Raw genomic sequence first — 26,554 nt, 5'->3', positions numbered from 1 at the left:
AGAGAGAGAGAGAGAGAGAGAGAGAGAGAGAGAGAGAGAGAGACCTGCTCATAAAACTTTATTTTCTCCAATAACTCCAGCTTTCCTGACCTGTTTAGTAATGAGTTGCTTTTGTACTTAATGAAAATTCACACCCAAAGGGTGAAAAATGGAAGGGGGAGGGAAATCTCTATCTTTTTATGTGATCATTTCTGTTGAAATAGGGGGATAGACTCTGGGAGCAACACCAAGAAGCTGATTATTTAAATACTTGGTCATCCAGAGCTCCTTTGTAGTTCCATATTTATGGAGGATAAAGAGGAATTTGGAACAGTGATAACATCATAACGTCTTAAAGTCACAGCAAGCTAGAGTTGGAAAGGTCTTTAGAGGCCACTTGGGCCATCCCTTTCATTCTAGAAGTAAACAAGGCCAAGAATGATCTTGTCCACAGTTACTTAGCTTCATTTTCTTAAATGATTAGATTTAGGCCTCTTCCCCTTTTCTCTATGTAAAATAGTACAAAAATCATATGAGAACAAGTTACAGAGAGGTTATCTTGTTGACTCAACTGTAGTTAAATAAATACTCTAGATGGTGTTGAGATTGTTAGCAAGTGGGTTTAGGTGATCAGGAAACCAGGAAGAGAAGAAAAATGTGGAGGCATATCTAGCATGGAAGATCTGGACAAGGAAGAATCTTTTACTTGGGGAACTGAAAGGAAACTATATTGACAGTCTTCATTGGATTATTTTGTAATCAGTATGGGTAGAGTATAACTGTTCATAATAATTTTCAGTAATATCAGTACTATTTTCCCCTTTTGACCCTAACTTTGGGGGACACAAGCATTACCCAGAGGCAAACCAGTACTTGGCCTCTTTTAATTTGGGTACATTGCTCAACCATGAATGATCACCCAGCCTGGAGCTGTTCATTAGCCAGCCATCTTGACCTCTCCAAGGTGCTAGCCTCTCCTCTATCCCACCTTCATTCTTTTTAATATTAAGTTTATTAAAACTATTCACATTGAACTTTCTTCTGGCCAGAGCCTTTGCAAAGCCCATTCATTATGACTCCTTATCTTGGCAGGCAATCTGAATGGTAAGTCTGCTGGGCCATTATGCACATATGAAGCCCATCACTTCTCCACCAATGGCTAATTCATCAAACATTTATCTTTTGCCCTCTGAGCAGCATGTCAATTTGCTTGTCACTCCCTAGCTTGGGTTGTTGTGAAAGATGAAAAGGAAGGAAAAAAATAATAAATGCCCCATGCCTCCATTCCCTCCTCCTTCTCCATCTTGTTGTCAAAATCATTAGCTTTCCTTATGCTGGCCTATGCTCTTTCTTTTCTTGATAAAAGTGGGGGTTGGGAGCTACAGTCCCATCTGAGTTTTAGCCAAATGACAGGATGATTTGGGATCTGGTTAAAATTTGATTCAGTCCAGCAATGCCTTCTGATGAAATATTTTCACATTCTTCCAAGATCCTAGAAGGTTAGAGCTTAAAGGGACCATAGAAATCATTCTTTCAAACCCCTTATTTTACAGATGAAGAAGGAGGGGACCCAAGAGGAGAAGCACTTTCCCCAGCATGGATAGTTAACAAGTGTAGGACCAAAACTCAGTTCTCCTATCTCCTTGCCAACACAGTTCAGTCTCTTAACACTGGTAAACAATGCAAATTAAATTTAAGTTTCTTCTTTGGTTATTTATTTTTGCTTCATAGAATTTAATTACTTGAAAATGAAAGATGAAGGTTTCTTTTAAAAAGAAATCAATTAGACTAGCTTTGGGCCACACAATGTTTCCAGTTCAACAAGGTGGCATTCAGACAGAACACAGTGGGTTATGGAAGGGAGAGAAGAAATAAACAAAATTGTGGATCTTGAAGTTTGGATAGCAAAAATTCAGGCTTGGTTTGGAGAGAAGAAAATGGTCCAAGATCATCCTTGGCACTGACTCCATGTCTAAAGGCTTTTACTGTGGGAGATGTAAAGCTATCTTGTAGTGTGAGACAGAGAGTATGTTTTTGTCTTCTTCGGTTGACTGGTATCTTGAGGAATCAGTGGCTGGCACTGTCTATTGGCTTTCCTGGCCCCAGATTCCATTCCCAGGTGGCTCCTAGTCTCTCCTCCAAGGGCCAGCCCTGGGACAAGGGCTTGATCGGCTCACCTCTAAATTGGCAGAGACATGAAGACTGGCCACATAAATAGCTCCTCTTCTTGTAGGACTGTGTTGAATAGGTGCCATCTGTTAAGTTTTTCAAAAATCTCCTTTGTGTAGAGGGATGAAAGGTCACTGCAGATGACAGACTGTTTTCTTTCTTTTTTCTTTCTTTCTTTTAAAAATTTCATTTAATTAATTAATTTAGAATATTTTTCCATAGTTACATGATTCATATTCATTCCCTCTCCTTCTTCCTCCCCCCTCCCATAGCCAATGAGCAATCCAACTGGGTTTTACATGTATCATTGATCAAGACCTAGTTCCATATTAGTAATATTTGCAATAGAGTGATCATTTAGAGTCTATATCCCCAATCATATCCCCGTCAAACTATGTGACCAAGGAAATGTTTTTCTTCTGTGTTTCTACTCCCACAGTTCTTTCTCTGGATGTGGATAGCGTTCTTTCTCATAAGTCCCTCAAGGTTGTCCTGTGTCATTGCATTGCTGCTAGTAGAGAAGTCTATTACATTTGATTTTACCACAGTGTATCAGTCTCTGTGTACAATGTTCTCCTGGTTCTGCTCCTTTCTCTCTGCATCAATTCCTAGAGGTCTTTCTAGTTCACATGGAATTCCTATAGTTCATGATTCCTTTTAGCACAATCGTATTCCATCACCAACAGATACCATAATTTGTCTAGCCATTTCCCAATCAATGGACACCTTCTCATTTTCCAATTTTTTGCCACCACAAAGAGTATAGCTATAAATATTTTTGTAATTGTATTTTTCCTTATTATACAAGCCCAGCAGTGGTATGGCTGGATTAAAGGGCAGGTATTCTTTTATAGCCCTTTGGGCATAATTCAAAATTGCCTTCTAGAATTGTTGGATCAATTCACAACTCCACCAGCAATGCATTAGTGTCCCAATTTTGCCACATCCTCTCCAACATTTATTACTTTCCTTTGATTTCATTTTAGCCAATCTGCTAGGTATGTGGTAGTACTGCAGAGTTGTTTTGATTTGCATTTCTCTTATAAGAGATTTAGAGTACATTTTCATGTGCTTATTGATAGTTTTGATTTCTTTATCTGAAAACTGCCTATTCATGTCCCTTGCCCATTTATCAATTGGGGAATGACTTGTTTTTTTGTACAATTGATTTACTTCCTTATATATTTGAGAAATTAGATGTTTGTCAAAGGATTTTGTTGTAAAGATTTTTCTCAATTTGTTGCTTCCCTTCTAATTTTGGTTGCATTTGTTTTGTTTGTATAAAACCTTTTAATTTAATGTAATCAAAAGTATTCATTTTGCATTTTGTAATATTCTCTATTTCTTTCTTGGCCTTAAAATTATTTCCTTTCATATATATCTGAGAGGTATACTATTCTATGTTCACCTAATTTACTTATAGTTTTGTTCTTTATATTTGAGTCATTTACCCATTCTGAATTTATTTTTATAGGGTGTGAGATATTGATCTAGACCAGTGATGGGCAAACTATAGCCCACGGGCCAGATGGTGGGGGGCCTGAAATGTACTATTCTGCCTCCAACATTATTCTTAATCTGACGAATACAATGAGTAGGATACAATACCATGAAACTTCAAAAAGGTTGTGTTAGAAACAGACTTACAGATGAGCATTTCCTTTCCTTTGGCCCCCTCTTTAAAAAGTTTGCTCATCACTGATCTAGACCTACTCTCTGCCCTACTATTTTCTAATTTTCCCAGCAGTTTTTGTCAAACAGTGGGTTCTTGTTCCAAAAGATGGGATCTTTGGGTTTATCAAACACTAGCTTGCTCAGAACGTTTACCCCAAGTCTATTCCATTGATCCTCCCTTTTGTCTCTTAGAAAGAACCATATTGTTTTGATGACCACTGTTTCATAGTATAGTTCAAGATCTGGTACTACTAGCCCCCCATCCTTCATATTTTTTTCATTATCTCCCTTGATATTCTTGATCTTTTGTTGTTCCAAATGAACTGTGGTACAATTTTTTTCTACTTCTATAAAAAAGATTTTTTGGTAGTTTGTTAGGTATGGTACTGAATAAGTAAGTTAATTTGGGTAGCATTGTCATTTTTATTATGTTAGCTCATCCTACTCAGGAGCAATTAATGTTTTTCCAAATATTTAGATCTAGTTTTAATTGTATGAAAAGTGTTTTGTAGTTGTGTTTATATAATTCCTGTATTTGTTTTGGTAGATGGATTCCTAAATATTTTATATTATCTAGAGTGATTTTAAATGGAGTTTCTCTTTCTAACTCCTGAATTTTGATTGAAATATATAGAAATATCAATGATTGATGTGAGTTTATCTTGGCAACTTTGCTAAAGTTGTTAATTATTTCCACTAGGCTTTTAGTTGATTTTCTAGGATTTTTAAATAGGCCATCATATCATCAGCAAAGAGTGATAGTTTAGTTTCCTCATTGCCTACTTTAATCCGTTCCATTTCTTCTTCTTCTCTTAACTGCTACTGCTAGTATTTCTAGTATAATATTACATAATAAAGGTAATAATGGGCATCCTTGTTTCACTCCTGATCTTATTGGTAAGGCTTCTAACTCGTCCCCATTGCAAATGATAGTTGCTGATGGTTTTAAATATATACTGTTTATTATTTTGAGGAATGGCCCTTCTATTCCTATACTTTCTAATGTTTTCAATAGGAATGGGTGTTGTATTTTGTCAAAGGCTTTTTCTGCATCTATTGACATAATTATGTGATTTCTGTTGGTTTGATTATTGATATGGTCAATTATGTGGATAATTTTCCTAATGTTAAACCATCCTTGCATTCTTGGCATAAATCCCACCTGGTCATAGTGAATAATCCTTGTGATAACTTGCTGTATTCTTTTTGCTAGTATTTTATTTAAGATTTTTGCATCTATGTTCATTATGGAGATTCTCTGTAGTTTTCTTTCTCTGTTTTTGGTCTGCTGGGCTTTGGAATCAATACAATATTTGTGTCATAAAAGAATTTGGTAAGACTCTTTCTTTGCTACTTTTGTCAAATAATTTGTATAGTATTGGGATTAGTTGTTCTTTAAATGTTTGATAGAATTTACTTGTGAATCCATCTGGCCTTGGAGATTTTTTTGTAGGAAATTCCTTGATTACTTGTTTACTTTCTTTTTCTGAGATGGGATTATTTAAGTATTCTATTTCCTCTTTTGTTAATCTAGACAATGTATATTTTTGTAAATAGTCACTCATTTCCCCTAGATTGTCATATTTATTTCCATATTATTGTACAAAATAGTTCTTAATAATTATCCTTAATTTCCTCTTTATTAGAGGTGAGATTACCTTTTTCATCTTCAATACTGTTAATTTAATTCTCTTCTTTCTTTTTTAAATTAGATTAACCAGTACTTTATGTATTTTATTTGTTTTTTCAAAGTACCAGCTCCTAGTCTTATTTATTAGTTCATTAGTTCTTTCATTTTCAATTTGATTAATTTCTCCTTTTATTTTTAGGATTTCTAATTTAGTTTTTATCTGAGGATTTTTAATTTGTTTTTTTTTCTGTTTTTTTTTTGTTTAAGTTGCAAACCCAATTCATTGATCTTCCTCTTTTTTTAAAAACCCTTAACTTCTGTGTATTGGCTCCTAGGTGGAAGAGTGGTAAGGGTGGGCAATGGGGGTCAAGTGACTGGCCTAGGGTCACACAGCTGAGAAGTGTCTGAGGCCGGATTTGAACCTGGGTCCTCCCATCTCTAGGCCTGACTCTCAATCCACTGAGCTACCCAGCTGCCCCTCCTCCCTCTTGATTTTGTTGCTATAGAAACTAAGAGATATAAATTTTCCCTTGAGTTCTGCTTTGACTGTGTCCCAGAGGTTTTAATATGTTGTCTACTCATTGTCATTCTCTTTAATGAAGTCTATACTTGTTTCTATAATATCCTTTTTGACCCACTAGTTTTGAAGAATTAGATTATAGTTTCCAATTAGTTTTAAATTTGCCTTTCCATGGACTGTTGTTAATTATATAATTTTTTTACCACATTTGATATGAAAAAGTGGCATTTATTATTTCTACTTTTCTTCATTCGTTTGCAATATTTCTATGCTCTCACATATAGTCAATCTTTGTACTACCATATACTGCTGAGAAGAAGGTATATTCCTTTTTATCCCTGTTCAGTTTTCTTAAGATATCTATTAACTCTAATTGTTCTAGCATTTCATTCCCTTCCCTTACTTCTTTCTTATTTATTTTTCAGTTCCATTTATCTAATTCTGAAAGGGGGAGGATAAGATCCTCCATTAGAATGGCCTTACTATCTATTTCCTCTTTGAGCTCCTTTAACTTTTCCTTTAGACATCTAGATGCTATACCATTTGGTGCAAACATGTTTAGTAATGATATTATTTCATTTTTTATAGTACCCTTTAGCAAAATTTAATTTCCTTCCTCATCTCTTTTAATTAGATCAATTTTTACTTTAGCTTTTTCTGGTATCATGATTGCTACTCCTCCTTTTTTTTTACTTTAGATGATGCATAATAAATCCTGCTTCAGCCTTTTACCTTGAATCAGTGTTTCACCCTCCCTCAGATATGCCAACCAACAACATATAGTTGGATTCTGGTTTTTAATCTTCTCTGCTATTTGCTTCCATTTTATGGGTGAGTTCATCCCATTCACATTAAGCATTATGATTACAAACTCTGTATTGCCCTCCATCATATTATCCCCTTTAAATCCTGCTCTATTCCCTTTCACTCTATTCTTCCTCACCAGTATTTTGCTTTTTGTCGCCCCGCCCCATTTCCTCCTCCCTCCAATTACCTCCTTATTCCCTTGTCTTATTCCCCTTCTACTTCTCTGTTGGGTAAGATAGAATTTTATACTCCACTGAGTATACCTGTTTTATCCTCTCTGAAGCATCATGTAGATGTTTCCATGTGGAATGCCTTTCTTCCCAATTGTCTTTTACCACTTTCTTCTATTCTAGTTCTGCTTTATATATTATAATTTATCTTCCCATTAAGATTATAGACTCATTGAGGGCTATGTTTATATCTTTCCTGCAGGCCAGGCCATGTAGTTAGCACTGAAGAAATAACATCCATTGATGTTATTAGTGTAAGTTATTAGTGTAATTAGCGTAAGAATTGGCACAATTGGAATGGGCAGAAATTGTCTCCTATGTCTGGAATATATTCTCTCCCCATCTGTTTTTAGAATCCTTGGATCAAGGTTTAACCCAGGTGCTCACTCCAATGGGAAATGTCTCTCTTTCCTTAGCTCTTAAAATTATCTTAAATCTACTCATTTGCATGCATGTTTTATCCTTCAGTAGACTGTTAGTTCTTTGAGGGTAAGGGATTTATTTTTCATTCTGGCCCTATATCTCATAGCATCTAGCGCAGTGCGGTTGAAGGAATTAAATTTTAATGGTTTGACTAAAATATATGAACATTATAAATAATATAGTGGTCACTGATTTAAAATATTATAGCTCAAAGTCAAAATGACTTTTAATAGTTTTTATTTACAAAAGAAGTGGAAAGAGTAAAAGTAGAGAAATACAAAAAGGAATAGAGAAGATGTCTAGCATATCACACTAAGTATTGCTCTGGTGTTCCACTCAGCCAGCCACTCAACCAAAGTTGAACTCTCTCCAGAAGTCAGGAAAGGAAAGCCAACTCTTCACTCACTCAAGTTCCCTCCAAAAGGCAGGTCAGGACTACTCAAGCTGAAGCTGACTCTCTTCTTGAAGCCTTCTTCCTTCTTGAAGCCACCTTCCCAACCCCAGAAATTTAGGGCCTTTTCTAGTGGCTTCTTTCCCTTCCTCTCTTCACAGGGGCCAACCACAGCTTCCAAATTGCTTAGCACTGCCCAGGGAGGCAGTGTCTTGTGGGATCCACTTTTTACCTCTGAAGGTGTTAATTCTTATTATAGGCCTCTGCAGGTGTAAACCTTTTTTATTATGGGGTTCACACATTTCTGACTGATTGGGTTAAAAGGGGAGCTCTCTTTACTTAGTGGTTAGCTAGATACTAAGTAGGGGTACTAAAAGGAAGAGTTGACTAAGTGTTATCTCAACATAGACAAAGAGAATAAGGAGTTCCCTTTCACACTTTGTACATATATGTTTGATAAATACATGTTAAATTTCATGAAAATGGTGAAAGTAAGCAGGAACTTAATATATTACCTTTGGGGAAGGGGCGATGAATAACTTCTTGAATAGGATGAAACTTCCTTTAGGGAAAGGACTATATTTCCTACTTACTTTGCCTATTTTGATAAACACATAAGAAGCACATAGGAAATACTTCTAGGTGGACCAATTCATGCTGGTAAGTCCCAACCCCCAACAACATTCAGACACAGAGAGACTCAGAGTCCATGTTGGCCACATGCTGATCTCTTTATACCTGAACTATATTGGCTGAGCCAGGGAAGTACCCTGGGAGAGTACATAAACAAATAGAAAACACAGCTTTATTTTTTGATGATGTCATTCCCCTGCTCTTGAAATTCTAGTGGTTTCCAATTATGGCTCAGATCAAATACAAATAACTCTGGCATTTGAAACCCTTCACAGTCTGGCTCCATTTTACTTTTCCAGACTTATTATATAGTGCTGCCCTTTCCACATTCTATGCTCCAACCAAACTGGCCTTCTTGCTGTCTCTTCTATATAGCTTTGGATTTTTTACCTCCATGTCTTTTCATAGGCTGATCCTCTTGCTTGAAATGAATTCCTCTCATCTTTGTCTTTTAGAATCCCTAGCTTCCTTCAAAACTCAGCCCAAACCAGTTCCAACATGAGGTCTTTGCTAATCTCCTGAGATGCTAGTTACTCTCTCCCCTCAAGTCAACTCATATTCACTTTATATATACTTGTGTATTTGCCTGTTATTTCCTCTGATTGACTTAAGCTTTTTAGGTAGGGACTGTTTCATGTCTGTCTTTGTATCCAAGAAATTACCCTAGTGCATGGCACAGAGTTGATGCTTAATACATGTTGTCAATAGATGACTTCATTGAGTATTTTGAGGGGAAAGAGAAAGGTCAGGGATTAAGTAATTATTGAGTGGCTACTATATGCCGAGCATTATAGAAAGTACTTTACTTCTTATTTGAAGGTACTATTGCAACTCTGGGGCTGATCATCTGTTGACTCTTACTTATACAATATGGCTGGCAATTCTTCTTTATGTCACTTCTTGATCCCAATTCAATTCAATAAACAAAGGCTAGTTGTTGTTGGGAATTTTTAAAAATTTTTTTAAAATGATTTTTATTTTTTAGAAAAGTTATCATGGTTACATGATTCATGTTCTTACTTTCCCCTTCCCCCCTTCCCTCCTCCCCCCACCCATAGCCAATGAGCATTTCCACTGGTTTTAACATGTGTCATCGATCAAGACTTATTTCCAAATCGTTGATAGTTGCATTGGTGTGGTAGTTTAGAGTCTACATCCCCAATCATGTCTGCCTCAACCCATGTGTTCAAGCAATTGCTTTTCTTCTATGTTTCCTCTCCTGTATTTCTTCATCTGAATGTGGGTAGTGTTCTTTTCCATAAGTCCCTCAGAATTTTTATGGATCATTGCATTGTTGCCAGTACAGGAGTCCATTACATTCTATTTGACCACAGTGTATCTGTCTCTGTGCACAATGTTCTTCTGGCTCCGCTCCTTTCACTCTGCATCAATTCCTGGAGGTCTTTACAGTTCACATGGAATTCCTCCAGTTCATTATTCCTTTGAACACAATAGTATTCCATCACCAGCATATACCACAGTTTGTTCAGCCATTCCCCAATTGAAGGGCATACCCTCATTTACCAGTTTTTTGCCACTACAAAAAGCGCGGCTATAAATATTTTCGTACAAGTCTGTTTATCTATGATCTCTTTGGGGTACAAACCCAACAATGGTATGGCTGGATCAAAGGGCAGCCAATCTATTGTTGGGAAATTTTGTAGCTTACCTTGACCACCATATGAATTTCCTTTACCCTTTGCATCACTTCAGGTTTGATTCTTCTGAGATTGTGGTAGTAATACGATTTATAGACATAAAATGTCATCAAGAAAAAGTGTTTTGTGGTAGCAAACATCTTAGGATCTTTGAAAACTTTATAGAATTTCCCAAATGTGATCTAGTTTGATCTTTTCTTATATAGCTTAGTTTAGCTCTTTATCCAAGTAAAGGTACTTATCCAAGTAAAGTACTTAAGATATATGTGGATCACAATTAAGAAATGACAGAGGGGGGCAGCAAGGTGGCCCAGTGGATAGAGAGCCAGTCCTGGAGTTGAGAGGTCCTGGTTTCAAATCTGGCCTCAAACACTTCCTAGCTGTGTGATTTGGGGCAAGTCACTTAACCCCTATTGTCTAGCCCTTACTGCTCTTCTGCCTTAGAATATTGATTCTAAGACAGAAAGTGTTTTAAAAAATTTTAAAACAATGATAAAGGGTCAGCAAGGAATATTTCAGACCCTAAATCTGCTTCAGGTTCTGTTATTTACTAACTAGATGATGTTTAGACACCTTGGGTTCTATTGGCCTCAGTTTCCTCATCCATAAAAATTAAGTGGTTGCACTAGATGGTTGTCTCAAAGATATTTCCTTTGGGATCTAAGATTTTGTCATTCTATGTATTAATAATCTAGGATTCCCATTTTACATAGACAAGTTCTATTTGGAATATATTTTTAGACTACATTAAATAAGCCTTCATTACAATGGAGACCCAAGGCAATATGATCATGATAAGGAACGTGTTTGATTTGGGGTAGTCATTTAGCAGACGTTCTCAGCCACAGATCCCTTTGAAGGTTCACAGTGAGGAAGCCCTCATATGGGGTGGAGGTGGGATAAATATGAGGACAGAGCATATCTCTATTAGTAACATATGGTGGTGGACATTTCCAAATTTTGCAATATTCAGATTTCTCATCAGAGCCACTCCATCATTTCCTTCCAGATCACACTCTCCCTAGAGAGCCTTCCAAAGACAAGGTACTTTGCTAGAGAGGTATAGTGACAGCAACAAGGAGATACTGGGCAAGATCCCTGTCTTTAGAGAACGTACTCTCTGACAGGGTAAAAGGGCAAAAGATGAGATAGTTTTAGAGAAAAATATAGGAAGTAACCAGTGGAAATGCGCATTGGCTATGGGGGAGAATGTGGGGGGTGGGGTGAAGGGGAAAGTAAGAGCATGAATCATGTAACCATGTTAACTTTTCTAAAAAATAAATATTATTAAATATTAATAAGTAAGCAAACAAACAAATAAATAAATGCTGCCTTACCTGAAAAAAAAAAAGGAAGTTAGGGAAGACTTAAATGGGCCGATTCCCCCATTGACTGGATGTGTGACCTTGAGAAAATCAGTTTATTTCTCTGCATCTTAGTTTCCTCATTCCTACTATGACCCGATGAGACCTGTGCCTTCAGAAGACTGCCTTGGCAGATGAGTGCAAGAAAGAGGGAGGAGTGGGGGCAGAATGGAAGCAGGGCTCCCCCACCTCCCCAGCATTCAGAGACCAAGTGAGAGCTAATGATGAGAGCCTGTCCCAGGCTGGTAGCTGTGTGAGGGTTGAAAAGGGAACACATAAAACATTGTTCATGAAGGTAGATGTGACAAAATTTTGTCAGCAGATGGAATATCCAGCTTGAAGGTGAATGAGGACTTGATGATTAAGCCAAGGTGTGTAGAGCACCGGAATGGGCAAGTTAGGAAGATGGCAGGTTGAGTTGAATTTGAGATATGATTCAGATATTTGCGATCTCTAAAAAAGAAGTTTGTAGTGTAGGACTGGTGCTTAGAAGACAGCTTACCTCTGTATTGTACAGGGGGTCCCAAAAGTTTTAATGCAACTTAAAGCTTTAATAGGTTTAATTTATTTTTAAAAATCCATCATTACAGTGGAGATTCAAGGCCCTATGACAGGGAACAGTGTTTAATACAGTTATACTTTTTAAGATTTTATGCTTTAATAGCCTAAATAAGCCCTAAGATTAAAAAAAAACAATTAGATTTGTTAATTAAAAGATTTCCAGTCGCTTTGGAAAGGGCAATTTTAGTTGAGTGATGTACCTTACTTCCTTCATCTCTAAAATGGGTATGATAATGCTCCCACTGCCTGCCTTAATGGGCTATTATGAAAATCAGTGGACAGATATATATATATGTACATATATATATATGCATACAAATATAATTTTAAAGTCTGTAAATTGTAAAACCCTAAATGGAAACTGTTAACTCTTGTTCTCAATTCCATTTTTTTTTGTAAATAATAATAGTGATAGTAATAATATATAACAATTTTATGATGCCTACAATATGGTAGGCACTGTGCTAAATGCTTAGCAATTATTCTTGTTTTCTAAAATAATTTATTAATTTATTTTTAACATTTATTTTTAAAAAATTTAGGTCCAAATTCTTTGCCTCCCTCCAGTACCCTCTCCCAGTCATTAAAATGTTTGTAAAATGATATCAGTTATACACATGAAATCATGCAAAATGTATTTCCATATTAGCCATGTTGCAAAAAAAAAGCAAGAAAAACAAAGAAAGTGAAAAAAATGCTTCAATTTGCACCCAGAGTTCTTTCTCTGGAGGTAACAGTTTTCATCATGAATCCTTTAGAATTGTCTTGAATCAACAATATTTTATCTAATTGTCATCACAACTCTGGGAGGTAGATGCTTTTCTTATTCTCATTTTACAGGTGAGGAAAGTGTCTGAGGCTAGATTAGAACTCAAATCTTCCTGACTTAGCCTGGCACACTCTCTGAGGTGCCGCCTAAATAAATGTAAGATGGTGTTAATCATTACCGTCTAGTTGGGGAAGTAGAATTGACTTCTGTGAAGCAATGAGGGAATGATGAAGGGCTGAGCCATGTTATCCAAGAACTCAGAGAAGAGAGCTCAATGTGGGCTCCTTCCTCTGGTGTTTCTGTAGCCCCAGGGTTTTCTCAATATTTTTATTTAATTAAAAAATGGAGCTTCTTCTTTTGTTTTACCGTGTTCTTATTTTCAGCTGGCATAAATGGAATCATCTCCCTTTAACTTGTTGCTGTGGGGGTCTGTGTACAAATCAGCTTCAGGAGAGACCTAAAGCATGTCTCCTTGGCACGTAGCAGCTAGCTGCCCCTTCTTCTTGCCTCCTTCCTGAATATGGCAAAGAAAACAGAAACGGCACCAATTTTTGTTGGCTGGCTCTGACTAAGAGGTCAAATTCTTCCCAGAAAAGACTTTTTAGGAGATGAATTTGTTGTTTCAGAACCGGGGAACCACGAGGTAGCTGAGTTTTGGCTGCCTTTTTTTTTTCTTTTCCTTTATTTATTTATTTCTTCTGTGGCATCCTGCCTTGGCTGATTTGTTTCTCCAAAGCTTTATGTTCCCAGTCAAAGTCGACTCAAGGGGAGAAGCAGGACGGGTGGGATGGAAGGAGAGCCGTAAGACGAGTCTGGCATTAGTTGTTCATCACCTTCCCTCAAACCCTTGCAAAACATGGTGCCTGCCACTCTTCACTCCCCTACGTTCTCATGCCCACTTTATTTTTGTGCAATTGAAATTTAGGAGAAGGAGGGCCACGTCAGCCCGGCCGATGAGTGGAGGGGTTAGAGGTGGGCAAGAAATGGTCATTTTCTCTGTATACCTTGCAATGGAAATGGTCCCCTGGTGCCTGCTCCATGCCTGGCTTGCCTCATCTCTGCAAGAAAGTCTGTTGTCTGTTTAGTGTCGCTGTTTTTGTAAGCTAATGAGGGCAAAGTGTGAGCCACAGGCAATGATGCTGTGATATTAGCTGTGACAGGGAGCTTGATCATAATTATCTTAACGAGGATAGGGTTAATTACAGTGGAAACTTAAAAGTTCTCTCTGTTTGAATCAGCTGGAGCCGAATGCCTTGTGATGTTTTTGTCATTCTGATGTGACTTTGGAAATCGCAGTGGAAATCTCCTGGCAGCAGTTGGGGCTCCTGTGGGAGCTAAGCTGGAGCCCTGCGACGAGGTAACCGAGATGGTACCTGTGGGTGAGATAATGGGCAGCTTTCATGTCATTAGAGCGAGGAAGAAAGCAAGCTGCAAAAGTACTTCAGCCTGCTTTATTATATTTCCAGAGCAGCTCTACCTGCCTGACACTGGGCTCTTCCATTCCAACCAGCAAATGGGCTGCCTTTGGTTTCCTGAGTGTAGGAGGCCCTCCTACAGCTGGTAGGACCCAGACCGCCATGGTGATGAGCTGGAGCCCCCATCGCAGCTGGAGATTTAGGTACCACCATCCCATTTAAGTGGCAGATAGAGAGGTGCCTTCCTCCCCCCATCTTCCTCTTCATGAGTTTCTTTCTCACTTCTGAGACTGAGCAAGAATTAAAAAAAAATCATTCTTCTCTTAAACTAGCCAGTGATTTCTGAAACATCATCAATGAGTGTATCCGGAGTGCATTTTGACATTAAAAACCCTGAGGGACAGCTGAGAAATATTTTGGTGGGAGGAGTTGTTGCTTTATCTTCTGGCCCTCAGTGATCTTTCAAGCAATTCTACACACACGTGTGTGATATAGAAACACATGTATGTGTCTGCTACCTATACCCGTGTGTATAGATGGTGTAACCCTGAAGTATTTTCTTTCCTCTCCTTTCCCTCCCTAACATCCATCTCCCTCCCCAGCATCACACGAAGGTATATTAACCCTAAAGACCAAAGCAGACAAGGGGACCTCCAAGGCATCCTTCCCCTTTCCCTCCCAGGACCCACAGGCTTAAATTTGTTAATTGTCTCTCTGTGCTCCATCCAGGCTGCAACAATCTTGTCTTCCCCTCTCGGCCCCCTCCTTCCCTCCCTTCCCCTGCCTGCCTCCTCCTGCCTCTCTGCCCCCAGTCCCCAGGCTCAGAATTTAGCTGATTAAATCACTAAGCTCGAACTGCGCTGATGACATGAAAACAACAATTAATAAGCAACCCCCCGTGTAACACAGCTCCCTTTTAACTGAGCAGCTAATAACATTACATGGCAAAAAAGCTCAAAACCAGACAGGTGTAAAGGGATTTGAGTCCAATTTTCCCAACCCCTCTCGGAAAGCTCTCCCCAGTATTGTGCTCCTCCTGCTTGGGCTCTGGGGAAAGAATGGCTGTTTCACTAGGCAACTCCCTCTAGTGTTCTTGGGGCTTTGTCCCTCTCCATGCTATGTCATCTTGTTTTATGCCTCCCCTGCAGCACATTGGGGTCCAGCTTTCATCTCCTTGCCAGTTGCTGATTCTCATGATAAGAGTATTATATTTGCATAACATAACTCAGGGACAATGTGTATTTTGCCGCTGACATTGACCAGAGCCCCACTGATGTTTCTGCACAAAGGACTTATTAGCGCCCCATAAGGCTCCGGAGCGCTGACAGGGAGGTGGCCTGAACTCCCCTTGGCCAGCAGAAGCCTAATGCTGAAAAGTGAGCGTCACAGATTATTCCTTATTAATCACTGATAGAGAGGGCTCTGGAGCTGGGCTCACTGGGGAGATGGGTCCCGTCTAGCCCGGTCCGGCCCAGCCGAACCCATCCTGATGCCACTGGGCCGGCCATTTCCCCACTGTTAGAAGAACAAGAATAGAGGGCTGAGGAGACCCGAAGCCTTCCTGGCTAGCATTTTACAAGTTTTGATTTTCCTCTCTAGATTCTGAGGAAAAGTGGGATGAGCGTGTCATAAAACAAATGGCTTAAGCCTTTTCTCTTCTTCTCTCCATCCTGCCCAGACCCCCAAGAAGCAATCACAAGCTTGGATTATGGGGCACCTGAAAGTCAGTGACATAAGGAGGGAATGGAGGGATGAGGCAGTCATTACATCATAGATTGAGAATGAGGAAGGGCCTCTGCCGTTTTCTGGTCTAACTCTCATTCTGTTGATGAAGAAAATAGAACCTAAAAGTCCCATAAGCAATAAAATGGCCTTAGTGATGGGCGAAACCTGTCGTTTTTCAGGTGAGGAAAAGTGGGTCGGACCTGTCATTTTACAGATGGGGAAACTAAAGCCCAGCTAGTAAATGGCAGAGCTAGGATTTGAATCTAGGTCCTCTGACTCTTTCTATGTGAATGGCTATCCGTTTGGGGGATCCATATTTGCATGGCAACATGGAAGCTGTAAAGTGAGTATTAATTAATCTCTGACCAACTTGTTTGAAATTTCGGATTCTGGATTTTGTTAGTGTTTCCAGCCCAGGATATTCATCTGTGCTTTGGAAAATCCTCTAAGCAAAAAGGTGCATGTGTGTTCCTGCTTCCCATATGAAGCTCTTTAGTATAAGCAGCCTCCGAAAATGAATAAATAGTACAGACTGCATCTGCCTTATTCATCACATTTTATAAAACAGCCAGGAGATACAATGATAATCTTCCCTCTGGTCGGCATAGTGCATCAGCTGTCAGGCTGTGCAATCTCAGCATATCTCTAGCAGTCTGGTAGGTGAATGAGCTCTGAATATGGGTCTGTATGTAAGCTCCCTCTATCAGGCAGCCTTCTTTGATTAATATATATGTGTGTGTGTGTGTGTGTGTGTGTGTGTGTGTGTGTGTGTGTAGCAGCCCCCTTCTTCAAGCATACACTCTCTTTTTTATATAGATAAACCAGTAAAATTAAGAGTTAACTTTCAACTCTGCTGTAGTATCTGATTTGGTTTCCTGAATTGGTTTAATTCACACAGATCTCAGTTTATTTACAACTTCAAGAGCCACATTTTGGGGTTCTAAACTTTTTTTTCTTAAAAATGGAAAGAGAAAAGGGATAGTGGGAGAGAGAACAAAACAGAGGGAGACAGAGGAGAGAGAGGAGGAGGAAGAGAGACAGATAGAAAGAAAAACAGACAGTGGAGGGAGGCACGGTCATGGGGGAGAGGGGAAAGAAGAGGGGAGAAAGAGAGAGAGTGAGAGAGAATGAGAGTGAGTGAGTGAGAGAGAAAGTGATGAAAGAGAGGAAGAGAGAGAGGGAGAGAGAGTGAAGAAAGAGAGAGAGAGAGAGAGAGAGAGAGAGAGNTAAAAATTAATATACACCATCTCCAAGTATTATGTTTAATAAGATTTATTAATAATAACTAAAAAAAGGCTAGAGTAAAAAAGGTGCTAACCCAGTCGAGAGATAGAAAGAGAGAGTCAGAGAGAATCTAGAGAGAGAAAGAAAGAGAAGAGAGAGGGAGAGAGAGAATAGAGAGGATGAGAGAAAGAGACAGAGTAAGAAAGAGTGAGAGTGAGTGAGAAAGAGTGAAGAAAGAGAGAGAGAGAGAGAGAGAGAGAGAGAGAGAGAGAGAGAGAGAGAGAGAGAATGAATCTGTTTTTTATTTATTGAAACCAGGAAAGGCGACTCACTTTAAAGAGTTTCACCCCTACCTCCCCTCCTCAATATCCCCCCAGTTCCCATTCCTGCCCCCAACATCTCAGGCTGGAGTGATTCTGCAGTCCTGCAGAGGCCTGGCGTCTAAAGCAGAGACACCAGGCCAGAGCAAATGGAGTGATGATTAAAACAAAAACACCCCAGAAGGAGAGGCAAAACGGATCGGCTGGGGGTGGGGTGGGGGGGGAGGATGGGATGGGGTGGGGGAGTGAAAAGAAGGCAAAGGGGAGCCCTCCCTACCATTTCCTATGATTGTACGGAGGGGAACTGCTCCGCAATGATAGCTGAAGTTGTATTTATTATTGTTAGAGGGGTATGATATTTCTAGGCAGGAATGATGGATGACAACTTAAATTTGTGTCCAGGGAATGAAGGTGAACTGTGACAGAGTTATTTATCTTGGGAATGGAGGTTAGGGTCAGGCGAGGCTGGGTGCCTGAAGGCACAAGACATTGACAAATTTATCCTGCAGGCCGTATCTGAAGGCCTTTGTTTGGGATTCTGGCTACTCACTAAGTGACCCTCATCCTTCATGCTGGCAATGCGTGAAGGATGTGGTGAGGTGCCAGAGGGGGCCCCCCCTGCTCCCCCACTCCCTCTACTAATTCTTGTCATTCACTCGCCTGACAGGCACCAAGCCCAAACTATTCCCAGTCCTGAAAGGGAAGGTTAAAATATTTATTTCGGCTCATAATGGCCTCTCTGATTTAGTGGCGGATCATTTTTCCTGGTGCCTTTGTCACTGCAGGTCACTGGAAGGACTGAGCGCATTCACGGGGCTGGAGGAGCTGATCTTGGACAACAACCTTCTTGGAAACGACCTTGCGTTGCCAGGGTTACCCAGGCTCCATACCTTAACGCTCAACAAGAACCAAATATCCTTTGCACTACTGTCTACCCCTCATCCAACCCGCCCCCACCCCCACCCCCCAAAAAATGCCTTCGAAATGTCAGATGGGTTTTATGTGTCAGCTAAATTAAAGTATGTGAAATACGGGCCACGGGCAGACAAAGCGTTCTGTCTCTTGGCACTCGGGACACTTCAGAGTAATTTATTATAGGTCATTCATAAATGAAATGCACCATTATATCTTCCTGTTGCTCCATTTTAGTGTGGGGGATCTAAGTTATGGCTGTGGAGAAATCTTTTTAATAGATAAAAATAGAGAAAGAAAATAATGTCACACTGCACAGCTTGGAAGGAGAAGCTGGGATGTTTGCTTAGGGATGTGTTGCAGGGCGACCTCTCGTGGCGCATGCTGGGTAGTGATGCAGAGCAAACTTTTCCCTCTTTTGGCTCCTGGGGGCTTTCCCAGAAGGAGGAAGGGGGGTGGGGAGCAGACTGGAGAAGGGCTGGATCCAGGAAGAGGACTTCAGAGGAGAAGGAGCCCTCCGTGGTGGAGCCGTTCTGTCCCTCTGGGGCTATCTTGTGAGTAGAGCTGGTGAAAACCAACTTTGCTGGAAACCTCACCTTCTCTGGTGAAATGAAAGGATTATATATTATATTATATATATTATATTTTCCCAGCCGAGAATATGGACTGGAGACCTCAGAGGCTGAGCTACCAAGAAGAGAGTGACAGGAAGGCTGAAAATCCACTGCACCCAGGACCCTGCTTATCATTTATACCTTGAGCTGATACAATGTAGTGATTTCAAGATGGAAAAAAAAATGAAATAAAACAAAACTTGGGGAATATCTAGACCAATTTCTCCATTTACAAGGAAGAGAACTGAGGCACGAGAAAGTCCAGTGGTTTGCTCCAAGATCCCAGTCATTTACTAATGGCTCCTGATCTAGTACTTTTTCCTCTTGCTTAAAGAAGAAAAAAACCCAACATATTAATTATTCTTTGTTTTTTACTTCATTTTGTATTTATTTTTTCTGTGTTGAAGTTCATTAGCCATGCTGGTACTTTCATGGATGCATGACCTCCTCAATGTGGGTATTCCCTGCCCGGATGAAAATTATAGCCTATTTTCACTTTCTCATCCTATATATCACTTGTCTGTGCCCTACTATAAATGTTCTATGAAGAATATGCCCAGTATTAAGAAGGTCTGCTTCTTTTAAAATTTCATAGATACCAATGCAACATGTTGATCATGCTTTAAGATCCCTCTTAGAATAATAAAGCTTGCAGGGTCCTTAGAGTTGATCTAATTCAATTGTTACCTTTCACAAATGAGGAAGAGAATCCAAAATGGGTAAATGTTTTACTCATGACTTTATCCTTTGGATAAATACTCAAAGATTTGTCCATAGCAAATTGATATGATGAAATTTGGACATTGGGCCTCTTTTTTCTGAATCTACTACTCATTCCAGGATATTCTGTATACCCTTAATTGATGAAGATAATGATGTTACATTTTCCTTGAAAATGATCATTATTTTGTATTCCCAAAATTTAGTAAAAATTATGGCATATAGTAGGTGTTTAATATTTGTTTATTGAATTGAATTGTTGCATCCATGTTTATAATTTCTCCCCATTTCCTATAAGGCAACTGGAATTTTGATTCCTCTGAGATTGTGGTATTCCATAGTTTATTGCAAATAGGTTTGGGGTTGGAGAGTACCATATGAAAAATGAAAGTGTTAAATACCATTTCCTACTCTTCTTCTGTTCCAATTTGGGACAATTTATTTGTTTGAAATGCCTATATCAGACATAAACCAAAGGCTTTCTATTTAACTGCATGTTATAATTTGGGAAAATCTCATGATTCATCCACTTGTTTATACTGTGTGAATTGCAAGACTGATTTCTTTTACAAATGGAGGTGGAATTTACTGAAGTGATCTTGTTGAACACAAGATTCAGCCTCATCATACCTGAAACAGGAACATCTCATATCTAGTAAGTGGCTTTTCTGTTTGGACTTTGTGTAGCTCATCCTTCATGATGTCAGTACCAATGATGAGCTTTCTGCTCATCAATTTCACAGCTTCATGCCTTGCTTGATATTGAAAATCACAAAATTGTTAAAATAATGCAACTGTGATTGTAACTCTCAAGGAATCTTTTATGATCCTGAAATCACAGAGGAATACTGATGTAAAGCTAGATGTAAGAGTCCATTTAATCAAAACTTCCTAATTTTATAGATGAGAAAACAGGTTTGAGAAATTCAAAGGATATGACCAACCTCACGTTAATTGTATAAATCAGAGAAGTTAGCGTTCCAAAGTTAATTCTTTTTCCTTTTTACTATGTAGATCTTAATATATGCATGAGAAAACTTTTCAGAATACCTTTAAGGCTATAATTTGCTCCACCAAGTCAATTTCTTTTTTAAAATTCCTTTAAAAATAAATATGGTAGCACCATACTCTCTATTTCACTTAGCCAACCATGTGATTAGGAAGATATGACCTGGTATAGTTTTAATGTCCCTCCCCTTCCCTGCCCCTCCAACTTCTTTTGTTTATAATTTTTCTCTGCCTTTTCCCCCTAAGAACATTCTTATTTTCTTTGTTCTCTTTAATTCCTTGACTTTTATATCTATTATGGCATAATTCCTTCCCTCTTCTTCCCTATAGTTCATATATTCATCAAGAATACCCTTCATATATCCATGAATAGGCCTCAGAAAGGAGATAAAAGATATAGGAGCTTTAAGTGTGGGTGCCTGCTTGGTTCAGTTTTGGGGGTGTAACATTGGTTCATATTCTCTTTGATGTTTTTGTAATCTTTGGAATACTTTGAATCTGGATCCCCAAGAACGTTTAAAATTGTATACTTAGTGAGACCCAACATTTCTTCTTGAATCTATGTTACTATTGCTCTGAATTACCATTTCCTCTTATAATGCACTGGGCACTGGATATGATAATATGTATATGATGGTCCCACTGTCATTAATGATAAGAATAGACTGTCATAATAATGGTGACAGATTTGTTCCAAATCACATCAATGTATTATATTCCTTCTAGTGTGAAATTTATAGGGAAATTTCTTTGCAATTGTATTTTCAAAATCAAGTCCATGAATACAAGATAGTGGGTGTATGGCTCAATCAGTAAACATTTATTAAGTGTCTACTACATACCAGGTTCTATGGTAGGCACAAGATAGGAACTGTCCTCCAGAAGCTCGCAGTCTAATGGATGGATAGAGTAGTATAGTACGATAGGTAGAAGGTTGGTCTTAGAGTCAGAAATACTTTGGTTTAAGTCTTGCCTCTGACACAAAATAGCTGTGTCACCACAGGCAAGTCAAATGAGATCACAGTGTCCGAAGCAACTGTCCAAGTCTGCTAGTTATGGCCAAGCTACTACTCTGTATTGTTGGAGGGAATTTCTATACTAGGAGTGCAATCCATCAATAAAATTATGAGCCAATGCCAAAGATATGCATGCATGTATATGTTAACATGTATCTTATTTAGCATATATTCTGGGGCTAACCCTCCAGTTTGCACTTGAAAGTTGGGTCCCCAGGAAACAATTTGCCTAAGGCTCGTAGTAGTCTTTGGATCCACTCCCCTAAAACTCTACCTGGTGCCCTCACTTTTAATAGTTAGCTAGTAGACACAGTGAGCTGACTTCCAAAGCTTTTACTGGGTAAATAAAGAGCGGCAGCAATGCATTTCTCCCATAAACCTGGAGCATGCTCTGTATGCATAGTATATACATGTAGAAAGAGACAGAGAGCACACATGACTAAGACAACTGATAATTCTGGTACTAAAGGACCGCAAAGTCCTTTCTCTTTTCATGGTGTCCTCATGGCTGATCCCCAGTGGGTTCAGTGCGTCTTCTGGGCAGGTCACTAAGCTAGATTCCCTGGCCCTATGCCTCTCTGCAATGTAGTTCCCAACTGCTAGAGTTAACTCCCTCTTCAGTTCATAGCTGGCTTTTTTCTCTAATGCCAGGGATTATTCTCCTTGAGGCTACCCTTTGTCTCAACCCATTTCCACCAAGGTCTTGCTGGAGTATATTGTCTCTTATTGAGTGAATGGCTCTGGCTATAAAGTGCTATGCCTGATGTGGGGAGAAAGTAAGAGAAATCCCCCCTCTTCACTATGCCTCCCACTTATTTATATCTAGTAGAGACTTGAGAGAAAAGGCAAAGAGTGATCTCTCAAGAGTTCCTCCCTTGGTAGGTAGCTCTCTTCTCTTCTGCCATGGATCACACTCATCAGACTTCTCCTCAGCTGACTAGAGTTGGCAAGCTTGCTTTTCAAAGGTCATGAGAAGAGTGGGCAATATTTGACCAACCTATGGCAAGCTGCTTTTCTTTTCTATCAAGTCGGTTCCAAGAACTTTTTCAGTCCTCCAAGAGGAGATAGCAAAGAATGAAGGCCTTTATACTTCATTTGCCTTAAAATCTCTCTGTTTCTGTTCTTTGCTCTTTACCTTCCATGACTGGAGGATAGGAAGAATGGGGTTTTACTACAATATGCTGTGTATGTTGTATTGAAGGGAGAAGGAAGAAGATATAAAAAAGGGAAAGAGAGGGAAAGAAGAAAATTTCATACTAGAAATAAAGGTTAAACACTTAAAAAAGAACACAGAAAATAAAAATGTTCTTAGAAAAAAGAGGGAGAAAAATTACAAACAAAAGTTGGAGGTAGAGGAAAGAATAGGGAAGTTTGAACTAGTCAGTTAATTGAGAGGAGAGAAAACAGATTAGAAAAAAAGAGGAAGAAATAGTTCTATAAATAAAGAAAAGAAAAATGAAACAGTATTTAAAATAAAGTTCCTATACTAGGGAAAAGTTTCACAAATAGGTGAGAGGGAGGAAAGAAGATCTTGTGGGAATAGGATTTCATAAAGTATTTTAAGGATAATAATTATAGGGACAAAATATTTACTTAAAAGAGGAAGGAGATGATTAATATTTAAAAAACAGTACTGGAGAAAGAAATAGGGCAAGGGTAAAACAGAAACCTAATTCTAATAATTTTAAATGTAAATGGACAGTACAATCCAATAAAACAAAAGAGTGACAGAATGGATAAAAAAGCAAAACATTGCAATGTTTCATTTATAAGAAATACATCTGAAAGAAACAAAATCAAAACAAGATACTGGAGAAATATATAATTTTTTTTAAAAAAGCAATACTTTCCATCATGTTCTCAAAAAAACAAAGATGAAGATTCAAAATATTAGTAGAGATATCAAAGACATTACAATGAACCAATATCAATGTTAAATATATGCATGAAATAACATAAGTAAATTAATGAAGAGGAAAATGACTGAATTACAATAAAACATAGAAACACACTAAAAGGAGATTTTAATGTTTTATCTCATTATTAGATAGATTAAGAGAGAGATAAATAAACAAAAAGAAAAAAATCCAGAGAAATTGGATCTAAAAGATTAATGATTCTTTCTGGATGGGACCACTAAAGAATATGCATATAATTCAGCACCATATGTCACTTTTACAACAATAAACCATATATTAAGGCATGGAGAAGTTGCAAATAAATCATGATCTTTTAAAGGTCATTAATAGTTGCTTAGAAATCACATGAATCATTTCTTTTAAGTTGTAGTTTATTTTATCCAGGTCATTTGAAATCAAGAAAAGCTGGTTGCATTTTTTCATTCTTCTTATTTATCTTGGTTATCAGTGCCCTAATTCCCACTTTCTTCTTTCTTTCCATTCAAAGACTGTGTCTTTGTCAGAGAAAATAGAAGAAAAATAATGGAGTGACTTCATCCTCTCTGTTATTTGTTATATTCCATACATACCCAGCAGTGGCTCTATCCTTTCTTTGATGTTTCCCTTTTCCTCAATATAGCTAAAAATCATCTTATTGTTCTTAGATTTCTTTGTCAGTCTGAGTTTTCTGAACTTTAGAATTCCTGACACTTCTCAGAGAGCAATGCCACTTAAAAAATAACATTTTTACCTGTTTTTGCTTCTATCTTCTATACAAGTCTTCTTAAAATTCGGGTTGTTTTGTGAGTTCTCTATATATCAATATTGGATTCTGTACAATCTCCCATTTTCCTTCTTATTGAAATGGTTTTTCTTTATATCTTCAGAATTTCTTTGTCAATACTATCCATTTCTCCTGGGCTGACATTCTCTATAGCAAAGTATTGAATGGGATCCTAAGTATCCTTCTGAATTCTTTAAAATCTACTCCCTCGAAATGTGTGCATTTTCCTCTCTGGCATGGGGGGAATTATGATACCAGAGTAAAATATGCCATTTAATTTATTAATGGTCAATAGTCAAGTCAAGTCAGCAAGCATTTAGCGAGTGCTTTCTATGTGGCCTATATTGTGCAAAGTGCTAGGAATACGAAGTCCTACCCTGATTCCTATTGGAGCGTGGTAGAATGGTTGAATGCTCAAAAGCTTTGTCAGAAGGACATGTATAGGTTCTAGCAACTCAAGTTATGGAAAGATTATGTCCTACACTAGTAAAAGGACTATTTATACTTGATCTATCAAAAATAGAATGTCCTTCATAAGTGAACATATATTAATTTCTAACATGTTTCCTCATCTATATCTAAACTGTCATTACTTTCATATGGAAACCTTCCAATCATATTATACAGAATAATTTAACTTTTAGTCTTTGAAGTTAAAAATTAAAGCTATACTATTATGATTTTGATAATTGTTCTTCTAGGCCAAGGATATGATAGATTTTCCCCTATGTACTAACAGACTCATACAAAATAAGTGCTGAAAAGGGACCTTGGATTTCATTTAATTTCAATGAGTAACGTAGGAACATTTAATCCCATCATGTCACATTTCTAGTTCCTCTATAACAGACAGCATAAATGCCTTCTTCATTATGCATGTGATTTTAAAAATATTCTTCTGTGTTCCATTGGAAATGCCTCTAGAGTAATATCAGAATTTCCCATAAATCTTAGATTTGTGGTATAGTTAATGCAAGTTGCAATAGGAGACTGGAGAAGTTTATTTCAGTTGCCAGTGTATAGGTTGTTTTGTATGATCTTGAGCCCATTACTTAATTTTTCTGGGCCTCACTTTCTATATCTATAAAATGATAATGAAACCCCACTCTCCTAGGGTGATGTGATCATAGGATATAATTGTAGATGATGAAGTGTAAATGTTAATAAGAGATCAGCATTCAGTCAAATGGAAAAATACTATTGAAGGATCAAAAACTGGCCATGCCCTTGCAGGACCCAGAGATAATTCAAGACAGTTCTGGCAGGATCATACAGTAAAGGAAGAACCTAGCTCTTGAGAGAGATTCTTTACAATTGGGGAGAGACAAAGAGAATTCCCTTCTTTCCCACTGGTTATGACATCAAGCTCCAGATACACTTACCCAAAATAAGAAACTCTAATTGTGGGAAATTTAGTTTGAGAGAGTTCAGGGTATGCTTTGAGGAACAAAGACAATCACTTTCACATAGAAGTAGTCATCTGAACCTAGAAACAGCTTTGGATAGTAGAGCCCTTGGCAGCATAGAAAAGAGCCACACAAACATCAGGAGATAACTAGCCTGGGCTATGGAGAAGTGAGCTTTGAAAAGAAAGGGATTCTGAGAACTCAGCTGAGGAAGTTGTCCAGGAGATATATTATGCTGGGAGGAGAGCTTTGAGGAGAGAAAAGTCCTAGTAGTAGTAAAGTGAATAGCCTTTATTACAAGTATTTATTACTTATTCCTTTTAATGAAATCAATAGAAATCATGGGTGTTAGGGCAGAAGAGTAAAAATGCAGGGCCTGGGTTTTAGGTCAAGAAAAAAACAAACCAGAACACTTGGCATGTTTGTTTAATGCTAATTGGATTCCTGATATTTGAACTTCTGCTTAAAATTATTAAATAGTTCCTCTCGTTCAGTGATCTTATTAGCCACATTTTCCTTCCTCTCTTCCCTCCTTCTTCCTTTTCTTTCTTTCTTCCCTCCTTCTTCCTTTCCTTCCTTTCTTCCTTCTTTTTCTTCCTTCTTTTCCTTCCTTCCTTCCTCCTCTCCTTCCTTCCTTTTCTCCTTCCTTCTTTCTTTCCTTCCTTCCTTTTCCCTTTCCCTTCTTCCTTCCTTCCCTCCCTCCC

General features: G+C 38.3%; 1 protein-coding gene across 1 annotated transcript in view; it reads left to right on the top strand.

Annotated features, from left to right (window-relative positions):
- The window catches only part of LRMDA (leucine rich melanocyte differentiation associated), a 765,788-nt gene that overhangs the window by 736,567 nt on the left and 2,667 nt on the right, over positions 1–26,554 (top strand). The window contains exon 3 of the mRNA XM_044659041.1: positions 18,278–18,404. Coding sequence (XP_044514976.1) covers positions 18,278–18,404 — 127 coding nt within the window. The remainder of the gene's footprint in view (positions 1–18,277; positions 18,405–26,554) is intronic.

The sequence above is a fragment of the Gracilinanus agilis genome, chromosome 2 (genome assembly GCF_016433145.1).
Source record: "Gracilinanus agilis isolate LMUSP501 chromosome 2, AgileGrace, whole genome shotgun sequence".
Lineage (NCBI taxonomy): Eukaryota > Metazoa > Chordata > Mammalia > Didelphimorphia > Didelphidae > Gracilinanus > Gracilinanus agilis.
The sequence above is the reverse complement of the archived record's forward strand: the minus strand, read 5'-3'. Positions and strand labels throughout refer to the sequence as shown.